The sequence below is a fragment of the Lepisma saccharinum genome, chromosome 8 (genome assembly GCF_977018435.1).
Source record: "Lepisma saccharinum chromosome 8, izLepSacc3.1, whole genome shotgun sequence".
Classification (NCBI taxonomy): Eukaryota; Metazoa; Arthropoda; class Insecta; order Zygentoma; family Lepismatidae; genus Lepisma; species Lepisma saccharinum.
This window is the reverse complement of record NC_139236.1, coordinates 70,781,216-70,801,501: the sequence shown is the minus strand read 5'-3', so window position 1 is coordinate 70,801,501 and position 20,286 is coordinate 70,781,216. Positions and strand designations below refer to the sequence as shown.

The 20,286-nt window shown below is 42.4% G+C and overlaps 1 protein-coding gene across 2 annotated transcripts; it reads right to left on the bottom strand.

The window, feature by feature from the left end:
- Positions 1-576: 576 nt before the first annotated feature.
- LOC145991536 (uncharacterized) lies at positions 577-4,053 on the bottom strand. Of its 2 annotated transcripts, none has more exons than XM_083127559.1 (2): positions 3,978-4,053; positions 577-2,049 (listed from the first exon to the last, which is right to left on the bottom strand). In XM_083127559.1, exon 2 carries the CDS (start codon positions 1,858-1,860, stop codon positions 697-699), a length of 1,164 nt encoding a protein of 387 aa, XP_082983685.1. In that variant the 5' UTR covers positions 1,861-2,049; positions 3,978-4,053; the 3' UTR covers positions 577-696. The 2 variants fall into 2 exon arrangements, with proteins under 2 accessions (XP_082983685.1, XP_082983686.1); XM_083127560.1 differs by lacking the exon at positions 3,978-4,053 and adding an exon at positions 2,902-2,975.
- Between the last annotated feature and the right edge of the window lie 16,233 nt (positions 4,054-20,286).

Below are 20,286 nucleotides of genomic sequence, written 5' to 3'. Positions count from 1 at the left end.
GATTTTCTCCATGGATCAGCAGTGAGACTCATTCTTTACTTTTCATCCTAATTTTTATCCATTCCATTTTGATGAAATCTATGATACCATTTTATTTATGCTTTTGTTATCTACCATCGTTGCAAAGCTTATTTTCTTCATTGTCTCCATGCTCATTTCTCCTAAATGCAATTTTCACTTTCGTTGTCGGTGAAGATATACGAAGCTGTACTTTGGACCACATTTATTTATTTATTTCACTGTCATCGCGTGTACAATTCGACTTGAAAATATTCAACACATTTTTATTAGTATTCTTTGATTGTTTTCTATTTCTCTAGATCAATCACGATGACGAGTACATGAATAAAAAAAATGATTAAATTCCAGAAGGAATAAACGCAATCAAACGTTCATATCTTACCCAGGATTCGAGTCTAGAACTCTACACGGTGTTTCATAAGTCCCTCCGGAAATTTGAGATTTGGCCGTACAGTAACAAATTCACATACAAGGTATGAAAGCATGGAAACACTAAGCATAGATTACGTGCAGACGTGGCACTTGTATCACCTATTCAGAACAAAAATATACAAATGAGTGTATTGCAAGTGTTATATTGCTATTTATACTGTAATATACATGTAATTTTGATCATGATTGGTGTAGAACTAGAGTACCACCAGTGTTGTTGGTGGTGCAACTCTATGGTTAGCTTCAAGATCTTGCTTCTTCCTTCCACTCGTTGGAGACGTTGTCAGTCAGATCAACCAACTGCTCTAGTTGCTCCTCGGTGTACACAGAGTCCTGCGAATTGTACAGTTCGTTGATTTCATTAACGTTGAAGCCACGTTCGAGGTAACGCCTGATTCTCTCTCTCTCCACAATTTCGTCTACGGTCCCCCTCTCCCTGTGACGCTTGGCATGTTTAAACTTGATCTCGCGAAGGAAGAACCGCAGCTTCTCGACGATGTCGTAGCTGGCGCCCAGCTTGAACTCTCGGATCACGGACCAGATGGCGTCGATGTCGTGCAGGCCCAGTCCGTAGAGAGCTTCAAGTCGGGAGTAGAGGTGCCTGTCCATAGGATCATCCCATTCCATCTTCCCTTGCCGAAAAAGTATGGCGTCGTGGAAGTATCTTAGTTTCTTCTTGAGCTCGTCGGTGACTTCTTGACCGCACTGGGCAGCTACTCGGTCGATCAGCTTCTTCCCGTGAAGTCCTCCTCTGATCCCTGAGCTGATCTGGTCGTACAGTTCTCTGTCGTCCTGGGAGAGTCGGTCTGGATCGAAGGATGAGATATCCTCGCTTCTTATCAGCTCCTTCTTGCATTTACAGTTCTCCACCTTCTTCCATAGTTGTCCCACTTTTGCTTCCTCTCGCTGAGGTCTTCGTTCTCTGCGTTCCGGCGATCTTCCTCTCTGCCTCATCTCTCTCTGCCTTCTTTCCTCAAGCCTCTGGTTCCGCATCTGAAGATAGATATTTCCGACATTGTCTACCTCGTCCTGGGAGTAACCCTGCACCCTTTCGAAGTAGTCCACCACCTCCTCGACGGGTCGTCTTTCGTCAAGGAATCTCTCCAGTATCCTTTCTTCTTCTTGCTCCGTGATTCTCTCGCTCTCATCTTCTTCAGCCGCTTCTGCTCTGGCGTTCCCGAACAAATACGCCAACGCCGCCAGCGTTGTCTCGTCGTTCGATACATTATGGTCGCGGACCAACTTGTCTATGATGTCCGCGTTCGAGTACCCTGCTCCTACGTAATGTTGTATGTGAGCGTATACCTCCGCACTGTCATCTGTCAAATTCAGAATGTCCAAGTTTCGGACGTTCAGGGTTATTCTGTGCTCCCCGCGTTCACGAAGCCAGGCAAGTGAGTAAGCCATCTTGTCCCTCAAAAAAGTCGCCGGAATAAAAGCTGACGATCACGAAGCGCCACAACTATCAATCATGCTCGAAGGACGTTCGGACGACAATGTCGACCGAACTCAGAGGGTTCTGCCTTTCGAACACCTTGGCTCAGTCTGCATCACATGTTTCGGATCTTTCCTGTCTGGACATTCACCAAGTGGCAGCTGAAAGACAAAATTATATGTATACTAATGACTACCGCTTGTCAGGCTGTGACGAGACTAAGAACAAAAGAAGGCCTATATATACTTTTACACATGCTCAACATAGACATTGCAGCTTCAAATGCAAAAGGTCCAGTCAAGTCCAATCTTTAATAGTTTCTCTGTTATTAAAGTTCAAAGAGTGTAAACATTATTTTGAGACACTGTATACGAGGCAGATGTAAAAAAAGGGCCGATTTTATTTGGGTCTGGCAACACTGACGAAGCTGTGCGTGCGCGGAAACATGCTTTAGTATTCTGTACCTGCAACAGAGGTATATTTCTCAGTGTGCGTGCGAGTAGCAGGAAGTTGAAATGGCTGCTGTAATAGAAAATCCCGCCAAATGCAAGGTGAGGTCGGTGATTAGATTTCTCAACGCAAAAGGACTGAGTGCAGCTGACATTCATCGGGAATTGTGTGCCATTTACGGACCAATAGTAATGAGTGAAGGAAAGGTAAGACAATGGTGCCGTTCTTTTCGGGAAGGACGTTCAAATGTTCATGATGACGAGCGGAGCGGCAGGCCTAGTGTTCAGACGGACGACCTTGTGCAACGTATTGATGAGAAAGTGCGATCCAATCGCCGTTTCACCATTACTAGGCAAGGAGTTTCCTGAAGTGTCTGATAAAACATTGCACCGAATTGTAACGGACAATCTGGGTTATCGCAAACTGTGTGCGATGTGGGTGCCAAAAATGTTGACAAACACAAAGATGAAAGAATGAAATCAGCACGTGATTTTTTGTCCCGCTGGGAGAAGGATGGGATGACTTATTTTCTCTATAGTGACTGGAGTTCCTGGATATCGTACGTCACTGGTGAGTCGAAGCAGCTATTCATGCAATGGTGTCACTCCGGTTCACCGAAACCGAAGAAATTCAAGCAAACACCACCACATCGCAAAATCATGGCAACCGTGTTTTGGGACCAACAATGTGTAATCCTCGTGGAATTTCTTGAACCGGGACGAACCATCACAGCAGATGTGTATTGCCAAAGACTGTCTAATCTGTGACGTGCCATCCAAAACCGGCGGAGAGGAATGTTACGGTCTGGAATTCTGCTTATTCATGACAACGCCCGCCCACACACCGCTGACCGTACTGTTGCGACAATTCAAAATTTCCGATGGGAACGTTTTAATCACCCACCATACAGTCCAGATCTTGCCCCAAGTGATTACTTTCTGTACATTCATCTCAAAAAGTTGCTTGCTTCTCAACGTTTCGTTGATAGTTAAGTTCTCAAGACATCAGTTCTCGACTGGCTGAGATCCCAGGCGGCAGATTTCTACTCAGAGGGTCTACGTAAACTTGTTCCACGGTACCAAAAATGCTTGGAGCAACATGGTGACTATGTAGAAAAATAGCCAGGGTATGCACTTGTATAGCATCAAAATAAAAATTTTCTCTGTAATAATAACCAATCGACCCTTTTTTTTTAACATGCCCCTCGTGTGTAAAACTCGATCTGTACATCAGATCAAGGCACAGTCCCGTTGTCTCGTAAATAAGGATATTTATCTCGTTCTCGGCGTCGTCCGTATTTCTATAGCACATGTCGTTGTCTCGAAACATCAGTTGTATGATGCACTTTGCAATTGTGTTTAATAAATAAATCAAGCTTGATTAATCACACAGTCACGTACGTCTGGAAATAAGTTATAGAGTATAGCAAGTTTGATTGTAGTGAAGTTGACACATACTTAGATTCTATGTAGGTAAAGTCTCGAACAAAATGAGATTACCCAATTTCGATTTCTATCCTCATACTTATGGATCCCCTCCCCCCTCTCTCTTTGCATGTGTGTCACCTCCCCCGTGAATATGGGGTAAAAAGTATAATAAAAAGTAACAAATGCAGGCATTAAAAGAGTAAACAACTAACCGTTCTCAGGAACTTTGGGTCATGACTGGAAATTTCGTTCTGATTCGAAATTCTACTGGAATTCTTTGTTGCCAAACAACGAGCTTGCGATAAAGCTCAAGAATCACTACGATTTCATCTCAACAATTTAGATCGCTTTAATTTATAGCTTCGGATATAGGCGTAGAAAGAAGAGACCTGAGGGCATGGCGGTGTCCAATTTCAAAAGTTTTGCTTGGGTGTAAGGCGTGTCATTTTCAAGAAGGCAGTCAAAAGTACACTTGTCTTCCACACATACACTCTCGAAATTGCATTCATGCTGACAGACGAACTCGCAGCCAGTATAATCGCTTGTGTCCTCTCCGTGTGTCTCTGCGAATGTCCCTTCATCCTTCGCATATAATCGGCATCGTCAAAGTGGTAGAAACGTGACGTAAAATAAACAAACAAACAAACAAAAGCTTTTGCACACTGCGCTTGCGTTTCTTGTGGTGAAACGGTTACGCTCTTTGTCAGCCATTAGCCAGACTTCAGTCTAAACCCTTGTGTGGACGTTTGCATGCTAATCTGTTCTGAAAAACTTTCCTTCGAATTGAGGAGGAGGACGAGCCATGAAGCCACATGTTGCTAGTGCAGTGAGGGACATTCTGGATGGAAACTGCTTCCCAAACCCCTCATACAGTCCTGACCTGAGCCCGCGACAAGATTTTGACTTGTCCCAAAACTGGAAAAGAGGTGTAAAGGGTGAACTTTTCGGAAGGTACACACTACACATATTATCAACCTCTCTTCCCTAGGTGCATAGACTTTCTGATCGTTTCAAAAGAACACGATCCTTCACTCCTTTATGGAGTAACAACTTGACATGTGTGGTCCAATGGAGATGCTGTAGAATCCCATCACTTTATCCATCATTGTGGTCTGGTGAGCGAGTATAGAGTGCCCTGTGTTTGGTTCACAAGATGTCTGACCGTTAACGCATGCGTAGTCGGGAGAAATGTGCTCCAAAACGATAACTTGGGAGAGGGAAGACATTTCTCTGGCAGATCCTTATCGAACCACAAGTTTCGATCCCCTTTTAGATTACAGTATTCTGCTTCATAAAGCGCTTATGTGCAATGTGCGAATTAACGGGAGAATGGGATTCCCACCCACAATAAAAAATATCCCTGCCAGAGATGTTTTTATGCCCCTCAGAGAAAACCGAATTGAGAGAATATACAGAGCATTCCCTGACATTCGCTACGAGACTCGGCGGCAAGCATCACGGTGAACGGGTCCGTGACAGTCGGTAGAGTCGGCTATTCAAATTACAGTTTTCATATTGTGTACTAACCTTGACTACAGAAGGTGTTGAAAATGATGTCCCTCTGCTGCAACACATTCCTGCCATCTCCGAAGGAAATTGGCATTTACACGTGCAAGTTCGTCTACTGTAATTCTCGTACAATACTCTCTTTTAACTCACGGATGGTGTGCGGATTGTCTTTGTATACTTTATTTTTTAGATTTCCCATTTTTCTTTCGACGTTTAATATAGTGGTCGTATGTGCAACGGGAACACCAGGAAATTTCGTTGCAAAACGTCGTCGCACTTCTCCACAATTTCTCTTTCCGAAGTAACATGCGACAAGATAAATCCTTTGTTGTAATGTAAACTTTTGTGGTGCCATATTAAGCCACAATCTTCAACACACGGACACGACACAACCCAACTTCCGAGGGAGGATTATACTGGCGTCAGTTTGCAACGTCAACAGAAAGGGAAAGAGAGCGAAGGCAGAGAGAGCGAAAAAAACAGACGGTAGCGTGCGACTGTCGCGGACCCGTTCACCGGAGAGACAAGCGCTGATGCCGGGCCGCTTACCGCCGAGTCTCGTAGCGAATGTCAGGGAATGCTCTGTAGTATACCATTGCTTAACTATGTAACAAATATAACGGAAAAATGATTTGTGTAAAGTCTTAGAAAAAAATACCTGGGCCACGGGACGTAGAATTTCGTAACGTCTTAAAGCCTGTTGTTTATGCAAGCCAAATAACAAAATATTCGCTTAAGTTTGCCTGGTGATTCTGAGTTTTCGGGAAGGATTGAGCTTTGATAGCATGAGTCACATGACTCGTGCCCCAGCCACAACAAACAGCTGGGTGCTACGATGCCTCCAGAAGAAAATTTCAGGAACTGGTTTCTTGACAAGAGCTACTCGTAAGGAAATACTATTCTTTCAAGTGATATTAGAGTCATTGTCAATAAGGTTCGCTGAAATGATGGTTCTCATCACAGACCACATGCCACACGTTAATTGTTTAAGTCCAGTTCACGCACTGGACCTACAGATTAAAATGGGATCCGAACCAAATGCCTCTCTATTTGGTATTGAATTCGGAAGCCTTTCATTACATGGCAAAGACGTTACCACTACGACATCAGAGAGGCAATGGAACCCCTTGAGAAAGAGATAAGCGAAAATTGCTACGTGACAAACCATATTTGCCCGTAAATTTTAAAAATAAGACAATATTTTGTACTGACAGCTTCGAACCGTGGGAGAGGCATATATTTTTTTGTACCATCGTCCATTTCACGAGTTTATAATTCTTCCTCACCGACACAAGTAACGCGAGTGGTAGAAGAAAAGCGAAGTAAAATAACTGAAACAGAAATAAAAGGAAAAAGCGAAATAAATTTTATTCATAATATTCTGCAGTCACTTGAGTTGTATTCACGGGATGCTATCTTTAAAGAAAGCCGTGGTCTCTTCCTTGTTTCGCTTTCTTTGTGCTCTTGCTTCCCCCGTCACGATTGGTCTAAAACTAATTAATGCGACGTTAATTAAACAATCCAAACAACGAAACAATGCACAATCAACTGCACAAAACAACATTCCAAATGTTTTCGAATCGGAAAACAATTGAGATGCTGTAAAATGACTTAAGATGCAGTAATAAAGTGGGAATTCGGTACCGTATAGAATTAAATCGGTAGAGATGTTCGATTTGATTTGATGTTTGTTATTTAGATTTGCTATTCTTTCACTTTTGGCAAATAGCGACGATGAAGATGAGTGATGCTATGATGAAATTGATGAAGGGACACTTACCAAGGACACCCACGCCCAAGTCGAGATTCTAACCAGGGACCCATGGCATCGTAGCGCGCTGTGCTAACCACTCCTCCATGGAGTGGACATTATAGCATATTTTGTGTGCTCAATTGGGATCAATCAATGGAATGAATAGGCATATTATATGATTAATAAATTCATATCATAATACCACGTCATATTATTCGGCACGAAGTAACATCAGAGACATTCAATCTTGCATTTTTGCCTTTCAACTAATTCTTTGAATTCAGGTTAATCACAACAATAAGATAAATTATGAAGCAAATGATAGTGAATGTGGGATATTATTACGAATTACCTGACAGAAACAACATTAAGCAGGCTCGGTGGTCAAGCTCATTAAGTGATTCGATATCGTTCCCGGGTTTGAGTACCGTCCTTGTCGGGGGTATTTGATTATTTCGTCATCAATTTCATGTAATGGTCACTCGTCCTTATCGTCGCGATCATCGAACAGGGAATAAAAATTATAAAAATAAATACGATGGAAGAGTACTTATTTCATCTCTCACGAAATCTCCTACAAAACCGGAATATATAAAATACATGTATATTCATTCACATACATTTTCGATTTCTATATTTAACTAATCGAATCCGAGAACGGGAGAGCAATTTTCAATTCGACAAACCGAGAGACGGAGACACTGTCAAGTCTCGTTTCTTCTTGGCACCTCCGTAATCGAGTTGTTCTGTTTGTCATTGGCTTTGTATTGACAATTTTTGTCATTATTCTTCCCCTGCAGGTAAACCATAACGATGAATTATGATGAAATGAAGCAGATAAAAGGGCAAGAACAAGATAGTCATGCCTGTTCTAGACTCCAACCCAGAACCTTATGTAACGAGATTTGAAATTCTGGAGAAGGCGTCCGTGTTTCGCTTGGTTTTCTCTTTCCTCTACTTCTCTTATATTATCATACATGTATAATAAAAATGGATCTGATACGATATGTTGCGATTCATAATTGTGCTGGTTAGATGCTACAGATGTGAACTCCAACCTGCAATATATTATTGCCTTTTGTTTCGTATCTGGTTGAACATGAAATTTTCTTGCACTGTGACAATTTCTTTCTTAGTTTTGGTTTGGTGCACAGATATGCTAATCTGGACTCGACCTTTAGTTTAAAGTGGGATACTAATCACTATGTGCATCCACCGTGTATCAAACCCGGGATCCACTGATCGCAAGGCGACGACGTTATCACTACGCCATCGAGGCATCGAGGAGGACCCATGACAAAATGTTATTCACTCGATCTCTACCATAATTTATTTCAGCATTTACATTTTCGTTTTCATCTTCTTTTTCCTTTTGTTAACTACTCTTATACAACTCTTTTTGCGTCTTCGAATTTCTTCTTGTTTCAGGAAAAAATAATACATGCAGGCTGTATAAAAATCCCCCGTTCAAATAGATAAAACGTTCACTATCGAGAACTAATTTACATGTTTATCACTAACGTAACCATTAGGAAGGAAACTATTGAAATGTTAACTGATATAACTGCAGATGAAACAATACTTACAGCCACTAACGAAATATCTATTCTTGTGTAGCCTCACAGACAACAAGTATATGGTGAGTCATTCACTCTTGCTGACTACGGGCGAAGGTCACTGAACCAAAGGGTGGTGGCAAACAAGCAGGCTTCTGCTTTACCAAAGACGAGGTCACGTGTTCCAGTTATCAATGGCGTACGAAATAAGGAGGAACAAAGCTATCTGACGTATGTTTTGGTCCCGTCATTGCACGCAGAACACTTTATCGTCGTGGCCTTGAAGTTCCCTCAGGGCACTCCTACGTAAAGGCTTCTCAGCTAGAAGGATATCTTCCTCATTGACTGGAGGAAAAGTGGGTGCGTATAGAGGTCCTTCAACTTTCGTATTCTTTTTCATTTCAGAACCCGTGCTGTATCGTCGACTTAATCCAATCTATCCGATGTGGGTTTTAGGTTCTGTTTCTGTTCGGTTATTTCACGTTGTCTTCCTGCTTATGTTATTCGCGACGAAGGTTCTGGATTCGATAATCTGGACAATAACTGGATTGGGTTGGTTGCTTGATTTGGTGTCTTAAGTCCACTTTATGTCCTGTTAAGCTAATCGTGAATGGACTTACAGTTTAAAGGGGGATCCGAACCACTATGTTCCTCCACCGAGTATCGAACCCGGGATCCCTTTATTACAAGGCGCCCACGATCCCACTGCGCCATCGGGGATTGTGTTCGAAACGAATGAATCAAATTTGAGTGATATGATATGCAACCATTGGAAGACTATTGAAAGAAAAGCTATGGGAACCTGCCAGTTTTTCTACTGCAGACAGGAAACCATAAACATGGAAGAGAAGCTTATATTCTATGAAACCTGACGCTATGTGCTCGAATACTTGCTAAATATAATCCATAGAGGCATAGCAACGTTAAACAACCTCTTATATGATACATATAGGTTTAAAAAGGTCGAAATACAAAGATTGTGTGCGCCTCACTGATGGCGTAGTGGTAAGGCCTTGTAATCACGGGGTCTGGGGTACGATACCAGGTGATCGCACATAGTGGTTCGGATCCCACTTTAAACTGTATGCACTTCAGATTAGTCTATCTGTGCCGGTGACTCAGTCGGTAACGCGTCTGACTACCATGCTATAGGCCCCGGGTTCGATTCTCGGCCGGTTCAAGCCCGGGAACTTTTCTAACGTTGGAAGCGGCCCCAGCGCCCACCCAGCGTCGAATGACATGGGTACCTGGGGGAAACCCTGGGGGTAAAAGCGGTCAGGGGCGTGATGCTGATCACATCACTCCCACTCACGAACGAATCAAGAAAGTGTGGGGCGGCGTGATGCTGATCACATCACCCCCACTCACGAACGAATCAAGAAAGTGTGGGGCGTTACCCCCACACCCCCTATACGCCTTCATGGCGTAGCGCCAAGCACAGGTAAGAACTTTATTATTATTATTTTTTTTTTTGCATAAAGTGGACTTACAACAAAATTTAAATTTGCGATAAAGATTATGATAAGGTATTAAAGAATTTAGTCTAACACATTTTTTTATTGTTTACCAATGACATTGTTAACTAATATTCTTAATTTCAGTTTCAAGATGAAATCGGCTACGAAATAAAAGGAGTGGGTTCATATTTCTGTTACGAAATTCCACTTTTGTAGTAGACCTGTGCCACACTAAGATGTGACAATAAACAAATCTGAGACACTTTCAAAGTATTAAATTGATATCTACGTATTTGGGAAAAATCTTTCAATATAATACTTTTTTTGGACGCGTCAAATCATAGTATTTAATTCCTGTTTTAGCAGCTTTAAGAAACCTGATTTGGGGGGGGGGGTACAAATGCCCTTTCTGCTCCCGTCAAGTTACGCCTATGACAAACAGGAATTCAAAGTAAAAGACTGTCCCGACTAAATAGGGAGACACGTCTGATAGATTTACAATTGGGAAAATCATAATTAAGCGTGTAGTTGAAAACAACCTATTTTCATATATTGCATGCAGCTCTACTTTTTCTGCAATGTGGATCAAGAACTGGGGACGTGGAGAAGCACAACACACCACGTAACCAATAGTCACGTGACCCTCTTTGCTTTCCTGTCATGTTGACCTTCACGTGGAACACATTTCTCGGTGTTAAGACAGGCAAAATCACCCGATCATCGAAGGGTGCAATATGTGTTGCCTACCCTCCTGCATTACTTGCTCCTATTAAAGCCTTATGGGGAAGAACTTTTTTCCATGACTGTACAGTGGTGGAAAAAAGTTCTTCCCCATAAGACTTTAATGGCAGTAAATAATGTCGGAAAGGTAGGCAACACACATTGCACCTTTAGGTGATCGGGTGATTCTGTCTCTCTCAAGAGCAACTCGTCTTTCTTGAAATAGCCAACAGACACAGGAAATGTAGGAAAGTCACGTGACTTGTCAGGTGGAATGTTGTTCGTCAGAATATCGCCTGTTCTCAAGCCAAATCGAAGAACCGACAAGAGCTACACGTTACATGTCCGAAAATGATTCACCTGAAAGCGTTGAACGAAACGCTAAAATAATTATTGCCTTAATTGCAAAGTCTACTATAGTATATGTGCCACGGTAGCTCGGTCGTTAGGGCGTTTGATTGCCATGCGAGAGATCTGAGTTCGATCCCCGATTGGGGAGAATTGGAATTTTGTCCACCTATTCAAGTGGCTCCAGCGTCCACCCAGCGTCGTATAAAGTGGCTACCTGTAGAAGACTCGGGGGGGGGGGAGGTAAAGGCGGCCAAGGGTCTGATGCTGGTCACATTATCCCCACCTTCGGCCGTAACAAGAAAGTGTGGAGCCCTAAATCCACACCCCTACACGCCTTCATGATTTGGTGCAAAGCACAAAGTACCACTTTGCTTTTTCATTTACTATACGTCTGATTTTGTCGGAACAGAACTTTCTAATCTCTACGTGGACTTTCTTCCAAGTTCCGTAGAGATGTGAATATGCTCCAGTTTTTGTTGACACAATTCATCCATGTTATACTTCGTTATAAAAACCACGGCCGATATCTTGTGTGTGGGGGGGGGGCAGGGGGTATAATTCAAACATGTGAGGTGATCCTTTTCCCACTACTCCATTGTCCAATCCTTCGTATCCAAAATAACTCAATTCCACACACTGAAAATGTAGCACTTCCTACATCTTAGCATGCGGCAGAAATAGTTAGACGATGTAAAATGAACATAGAAACGTATCCCGATAAATAAAGTGTTCATTGTTGGTTTTGTTTTGTAAAGTGGTTCAAAGCATTTTGTATGCATGTAGTTTTGGTCGAATGTTCATTGCGCATGCGCCGTATTTTAAGTATTACGTAATCCTTCCGTCAGTAGACATGGAGCGTTGGCCGAACGAACATCGCGCTTTCGCTGTGGAGTGTTTTTTGAAGAACAAAGACTCTGCAACAATTACGCGGCGTAAGTTCAGGCGTCATTTTAACATTGGTAGAAATGGACAAGTACCGACACGACAAACTATTCTTGATTGGGTGAAGAATTTCCGAGCTTCGGCGTCTGCAACATCAATGAAATCCCCAGGTCGTCATCGTACAGTGAGGACACCAGGAAACATAGAGATGGTTCGAAAGGCATTGGAACAAAGTCCGAGGCGTTCAGCTCGTAAGCATGCTGTGTCACTTGGCATTTCAGATAGGAGTGTGCGGCGAATATTACACCAGGACTTACACTTCCACCCATTCAAAATTCAGATGATTCACAAGTTACTCCCTCAAGATTTCAATGAACGCGTTCACTTCTGTAATTGGGTGTTACAAATGACTAATGAGAACCCTAACTTTCTGCACAGGTTAATCATGTCAGACGAGGCTCATTTCCACATTAATGGTTGTGTGAATAAGCATAATTGCCGTTACTGGGCAAACAAAAATCCAAGGTTGCTGCATGAAGTGCCCCTTCATAGCCCTAAAGTAACAGTATGGTGTGGTGTCTCTTTTGAGGGAATTATTGGACCATACTTTTTCGAGAACGAGGATGGTGACACTGTAACTGTCACGTGCTCTCGATATGTGGCCATGCTCGAAAACTTCGTTCTCCCAGAACTGAGACGGCGTCGCCTTACACGGGTGTGGTTTCAACAAGACGGAGCCACGTCACACACAGCAAATGCTTCAATGAACATTCTTGGGAGGATGTTTCCTAGAAGAGTTATCTCTCGTCGCGGCAATGTTCCTTGGCCTGCACGCTCGCCGGATCTATCGACATGTGACTTCTTCCTATGGGGTTACTTGAAGCAAGTAGTGTATGCAAATAAACCTGCAACATTACAGGATTTGCGTGACTCAATTCAACTTGCAATCCAACAAACCCCGCTCAACATGGTGCAACGAGCTGTGAGTGCGCTGAGGCGACGTGCAGAGATCTGTTTGACTACCCATGGTGCACACCTCAGTGAAATAATTTTAAAGAAGTAATTACCATATGTAATGCTTTTGTATGTAAATTCTTGGCATATAAATGTTTTTTTAATAAAAGTTCATTAAAGTAATAATTTTGCAAAAAACATCGTATAACTATTTCTACCGCACCCCTGTTAAAAAAGCAACTAGTAGATACGCAGTTACAACAAGATGACTTAGAACAATATGGAAGGCGTAACTCGTTGGAAATATATGGTGTACCCGAACCCCCCAATTAAAATACTCATGATGTTGTAATAAATATGGGTGTGGCCTTATCTAGTAGCAAAGTAATGTGTAGGCACATAGTGGTTCGGTGCATTCCCGATTAGTCTTACTGTGCATAAAGTGGACTTAAGACACCAAATCAACCAACCAACACAATCCCGTTATTGTCCAGATTATCGAATCCAGAACCTTCGTCGCGAATAACATAAGCAGGAAGACAATGTGAAATTACCGAACAGAAACAGAACCTAAAATCTACAACGGATAGATTCGATTAAGTTGAGGATACAACACGCGTTCTGAAATGAAGAAGAATACGAAAGTTGAAGGAGCTCGATACACACACTTTTCCTCCCCTCAATGGTAAGCTATCCTTATTGCAGAGAAGCCCTTCAAGGCCACGACGAGAAAGTGTTCTACATGCAATGACGGGACCAAAACATGAAAGCTGTGTTCCTCCTTATTTCGTACGTATTGATAACAGGAACACGTAGACTCCTGTTTGCCACCCTTTGGTTCAGTGACCTTCGCTCGTAGGTAGCAAGAGTGAATGACTCACCAGATACCTGTTGTGTGTGAGCAACAAATTACATATACCTTGCAACCCTGAAATGTGGGTACAGAAGAACGTGTATCAATTGTTATGTTTTCTGTGCCTTAGGTGGTTGCTGTTTGCCGCGAACGGCATTCCAGATTGTGTCTACTTATGCTGACGTCGTGTGTGTGTGTTTTCAAAATGCCATATTCTACACAGGAAAGAGTGTTTATTGTTGAAGAATATATTCGAACATCGTCATATTCTGGCGTAAGAGAAGCATTTAGTGCCAAGTTTCCGACTACTTCATCTCCAGATAAGTCGTCAATTTTTCGTCTTGTGCAAAGGTTTCGCCAAACTGGGTCAGTACATGACAGGCAAGGTTCAGGGCGCCCTTCTGTGTTAGAAGCTGATGTTCTGCAGCGTGTTGAACAAAGAATGGTGACGTCGCCACAAAAGTCTGTTCGTAAGCTCGCCTCAGAATTGGACTTACGCAAGTTAACTGCTCACAAGGCTATACGGAAATTGAAATTTTACCCGTATAGAGTTCGTGTTGTTCATGAATTGAAAGCGGTGGATGTTTCGGCACGGTTGCGTTACTGTCATTGGTTTCAATCGTTCGTTCGACAAAATGGTGTCAATGTACTGAATAAAGTTTTTTTTAGCGACAAAGCCTGGTTTCAATTGGATGGGTATGTCAACAGCCAAAATTCCAGGCATTGGGCGACAGAAAACCCACATCAGTTGCATGAACTACCCTTGCACTCTCCGAAAATCGGTGTATGGTGTGGAATATCGCGACGTCGTATTGTGGGACCGTTATTCTTTGAGACAACAGTGGATACCGCTGTGTATGGGGATCTCATAATGCAATTCGTTGCTCTCCTGGAAGAAGACGAACGTGATGCTTAGCTACAACAAGATGGAGCAACTTCCCATACATCTAATGATGCTGAGAGAATTTTTTGGTGATCGTCTAATATCCAAGGATTTATGGCCCAGTCGCTCGCCCGATTTAACATCTGCAGATTTTTTTTCTGTGGGGTTACTTAAAGGGGAAAGTATACCAAACGAGACCCAGAATATTGGAGGAGCTGAAACGAAACATTACACAGGAAATTGTTAATATCGGTTGCAACGTCCACACACGCAGTGCTCAGCACCACGGCGCAGGAGTACTGGTACTGGCTGCGTTCAACACGCTAAACACTGCAGTTTGGTGGTCGGCAAAAGTTTACCCATATGTGCTAACTGATTCAGTCGTAGTACAAAGACTCAGAAATATCTCAGGGCTTGCTGGGTGTAAAGAAAGACTAAACCAGGTTTATATATAGATGTAACAGTTTATTATAATCCTATCACAAGGATGTCCGTGTCTTTACCTTTACCCTTACCACTCACGTGCATTTACCTGTACCACCTTTAGACTCAAAGAGATAAGGGATGAGCAGGGAACATCCAATTCATTCCTCGCAGTGAGGCGCCAATGGGGAGTATGGGGACCTAATTTTATTTAGGGCCTGGTAGCCGCAGGTTGATAGGAGAAGGAAACCTCTCGCAGCAAGCGGAGCGGGTCCTCTCACTCTAAAGTGGAGTTGTTCTCTCTCGCCTATAAGCGGAGTGGGGTATCTTTCACTCGAGAGTGGGGTGTGTTCTCTTGCCAAAGGCAGAGTTCAACCTCTCTCGCTGGAAAGCGGAGTGCGGCTTCTCTCGGGTGCTTGGCCTCTCGCAAGAGCGGAGTGCAACTTCCTTCCTTAGGATGCTTGGACTCTCGCAAGAGCGGAGTGATCCTTCTTCCAGGTCCGTTGGTAAGAGAGATCTTATCGTGAGCCGACCTGAAAGCCAAAACTGAACTCCGGGCCTCGCTGCGCTGGCTTTATACTCGCGGTGGCACATGGGTGGTGAAAATTTTAACTACAAGTACGCGTTGCTAACTCAGTTTTTTACATATAGCAAACTTCGTACTGAGAAACATCCAAGAAGTAACATTAAGAAAACACTAGTGGGAAAATCACTAGTTGCACGTGTCAATATAAACTAAAACTGTGTGCATTCAGACAATACAATTGATATTGAGCCTCGCAGGACTCTTCAACGAATTGAACAGTATAAATGACAATAAATGATAACATTCACCGAATACAGTGACCACGCGGGGTCGAAGCTAATAAACGTAGAGGTGGATCCGTTAGCATTTACAGAATACAGCGACCACGCAGGGTCAAATAATACGTAGAGGTGGATCCGTTAACACCTTTAAACTAAAAGCGTACGCTTCGCAGGGACTTTTAGCATGCATTCTTTATCCAAACCTTCTTAACAAAATATAATATTGCGACCGCGCAGGGTCGTTAAATGTAGCGACCACGCAGGGTCGTTACACGATGCTGCAACCCTCAGGAAGGTATCTGAGAACATGATCAAGCGAACCAACTTATGTATCCAAGTAAATGGTGGACACTTCGAACATTTGCTTTAATTTTAGGGATACCCACATTTCAGGGTTGCAAGGTGTATGTAATTTATTGCATATGTTCGAGAAGGGGGGCAAAGGCTAAATGGGATTTCTCGACCTTGAGTCAAAAACCCTGATGGAACTGATATGCAACCTATATACAAACACCATACGTTTGGTGCAGTGAATTTCGGTGAAGTCCGGAGGGCTCATTTAGTCAAATCTACTCTCCTCACCTCCTCGTTGGGGCCCCCTGGGATCTTTCAAGATGCGAAAGAGAGAGTGGTGTGCGGAAAGCAACGGGAAGCTACCGCATATATCTTTTCCCTAGAAAAACTGCAATCATGATGAGTCATTCCAAGGCAAAATATTCCGGACGTAAACTAGCCCCCCATTCGGATGTCCGGAAGGGGGATGTCTGGGAAGGACACGTTATGACAAAGGACACTAATGGGGAAAAGAGAAGCAAACAGAAGGTAAGATTAAGGATTGGAACGTGGAATGTCAGAACCCTGTTACAGTCGGGAAAGCTAGAAAACTTAAAGGCAGAAATGAGAAGAAACAAAGTAGATGTTATGGGAATATCAGAAGTGAGGTGGGAACAAAATGGTGAAATAGTGAGTGATGAGTTCAAGATGTTTTATTCTGGAGGTGATCAACAAGGAAACCGTGGTGTGGGAATAGTGCTAGGACCACGTGTGAAACATAAAGTTATAGCAGTGCGTTATGTGGATGACAGGATTATAATGGTGAAACTTCAAGGAAAGAAGAAAGACTTAGTGTTAATTCAAGTGTATATGCCACATAGTGGGTTGTCAGAAGAAGAAGTGGAGGAAAACTATGAGAAGATAGAGGAATTGATGGAAAAAGAGAGAAAGGGTTCGTGCATTATCGTAATGGGTGATTGGAATGCTGTAGTAGGAGAAATGCAGGATGGAAGTACAGTAGGAAGATATGGATTAGGCGAGAGAAATGAGAGAGGGGAAAGCCTGGTAAATTTCTGTAAAAGAAACTCCCTAATTGTTGGAAACACACTGTTCCAACAACATAAGAGAAGGAGGTACACCTGGATATGTCCAAGAGATTGTAAAAGATACCAGATAGATTACATACTGGTACAAGAAAGATTTCGAAATTGTTTGAAAAATGCGAAGACATTGCCAGGAGCTGACATTAATTCAGACCACATCTTGCTAATAGGAGAAATCAATCTTACATTGAAGAAGATAACCCAAAACCAGGTTAGCAAGAAACCCCACTTAGAGAAGCTAAGGGAAGAAGACGAAAGACAAAAATTTGCAGAACATTTCCAAGGAAACTATAATAAGTTTAAAGCTAGTTGTAACAATAAGGATGAGATGTGGGATGGAATAAAAAGCTGCTTACAGAAGGCAGTGGATGAAACAATAGGCTACAGGGAAAGGAAAAGTGCAAAGAAACCATGGATTACTGAAAGTATGCTGGAAAAAATGGAGGAACGGAGAAAATGGAAGAATGTAAATACAGAAGAGGGAAGACATAATTACAAGATACTGAATAACCAGCTAAGAAGAGAAACTGACAGGGCAAAAGAACAATGGATGAAACAAAAATGTGAAGAAATTGAAGAACTGGAAAAAAGAGGAAGGTATGACTTGATGTATCGTGAAGTAAACTGCTTGGGCTTCCAAAAGAAGAAATGGAAAACAATGTGGATGATAGAAGACGAGGAAGGATGTGAAATCACAGACAAAAAAGGAATATCGAATGTGTGGGGAAAGTACGTTGAAGAGCTCTACCAGAAAGAGAATCGCCCAGACAGTCTGAATGTAGAAAATGAAGACGACGTGCCTGACGATGAGAAAGGATACTATATCCTGAATGAAGAATTTGAGCAAGCACTCAAAGAAATGAGGAATGGGAAAGCAACGGGCACTGATGAAATTCCTGTTGAACTTATCAAATGCCTGGGAGATGGAAAAAGAGAAATACTGCACTTATGCAATGAAATCTATGAGAAAGGGGATTGGCCACAAGATTTCACGGAGACTGTTTTGGTACCTCTGCAGAAGAAAAGCAATGCCAGAAAATGTTCTGAGTACAGGACAATCAGTTTGATATCTCACTCGGCAAAAATTCTTCTAAGAATTCTGAACAGACGCCTATACTCGAAGGTCAGTGGCGAGTTAGAGGAAGAACAGTTTGGTTTCAGGAAAGGAAGAGGTACAAGGGATGCAATTGGTTTACTGAGGACCATTGGGGAAAGATATTTAGAGAAAGGAAAGGAGGTGTTTGTAGTATTTGTAGACCTGCAGAAAGCCTTTGATAGAGTGAATTGGGTTAAACTTTTAGAAATTCTGAAGAAAATTGGTGTAGATTGGAAAGAGAGAAGACTTCTAAGCAACTTATACATGAATCAACGAGTTAAAGTGAGAACAGGAGACGAAATGACAGAAGGCTGTGAAATTGGAAGAGGAGTACGACAAGGATGCTGCCTATCGCCTACTTTGTTTAATATTTATTTAGAAGATATAGTGAAAACTTGTTTCCAGGGCACAGGAGGTGTCAAATTAGGAGGAAGAAGAATAAACTGCATAAGATTTGCTGATGACATGGCATTATTCGCTGAGGATGAAATAACCATAAATAGTATGTTAGAAGAGTTAAACAGCAGCTGTGAGCAGTATGGGATGAAGATTAATGTAAAGAAGACAAAGGCAATGGTTATAGGAAGGAAACCAAGGAATATTAATGTGAGAGCAAACAGTGAAAGAATCCAGCAAGTGGATAGCTTCAAGTACCTCGGATGCACTATAAGTAGTGACATGAGCTGCAACCAAGAAGTGAAAATGAGAATCGCAATAGCAAAAGAAGCTTTCAATAGAAGAAAAAATGTTTTTGTGGACCCATGGACATAGGTCTAAGGAAGAGATTAGTGAAATGTTTTGTGTGGAGTGTAGCACTATATGGTGCAGAAACCTGGACGTTGAGAAGAAATGAAGAGAAACGACTCGAAGCTTTTGAAATGTGGACATGGCGGAAAATGGAGCGTGTGAAATGGACGGACAAGGTAAGAAACGAAGCCGTACTGAAAAGAGTTGGTGAAAAAAGATCTATACTGGAGACCATCAAGAAGAGGAAAAGAAACTGGTTAGGACACTGTCTAAGAAGAAACTGCCTGCTAAGAGATGCCTTGGAGGGAATGGTTGAAGGAAGAAAAGTCCGTGGAAGAAAGAGATATCAGCTTATGGATGATATTAAATTAACTGGGTCGTATGCTATTATTCTTCTTGAGGCTACGTAGCACCCAGCTGTTGTTTGTTGTGGCTGGGGCATGAGTCATGTGACTCATGCTATCAATGCTCAATCCTTCCCGAGAACACAAATCCACCAGGCAAACTTAAGCGAATATTTTGTTATTTGGCTTGCATAAACAACAGGCTTTAAGACGTTACGAAATTCTAGGTACCGTGGCCCAGGTAATTCTTTCTCTGATTCAGTGACGTGCGGTGACGTCGACACTTGGGGTAGCAGTCAGTGGCATGGTCAGGGGGGTCACACCCTCCCCCCTTTAGGACCCAGTATTCCTAAAAAAAGAATGGCAATAACAGGAAAAGATTGCAAAAGGATGAATGAGTACTAAACAAAAGTACACGTAACCACACCCCCATTCGAAAATAAAATACGATTTGATTTGACTACTAAGCCAGAGATCCTGGGTTCGAATCTCGGCTTGGCTATGGGTATTCTTTGTGTGTGTCCCTTCATCAATTATATTGTATTATCTTCGCGATTAGCCAAAAATGGCGGAAAAACGAAGTAAAATGAACCAAATAAAGCAACCAATCAATGATTTGATTTCATTTTTGTTACTTAGAGTCGCTTTTTTGTCACATTTGGTTGGTTAATTGCGAAGATGATACGATACAATTAATGAAGGGACAAACACAAAGAACACCCATGCCCAGGTCGGGGTTCGAACCCGGAACTCCTGGCGCTGTCATAACCACTCCTACAAGGTTGGTTGATTTGGATTTTAAGTCCACTT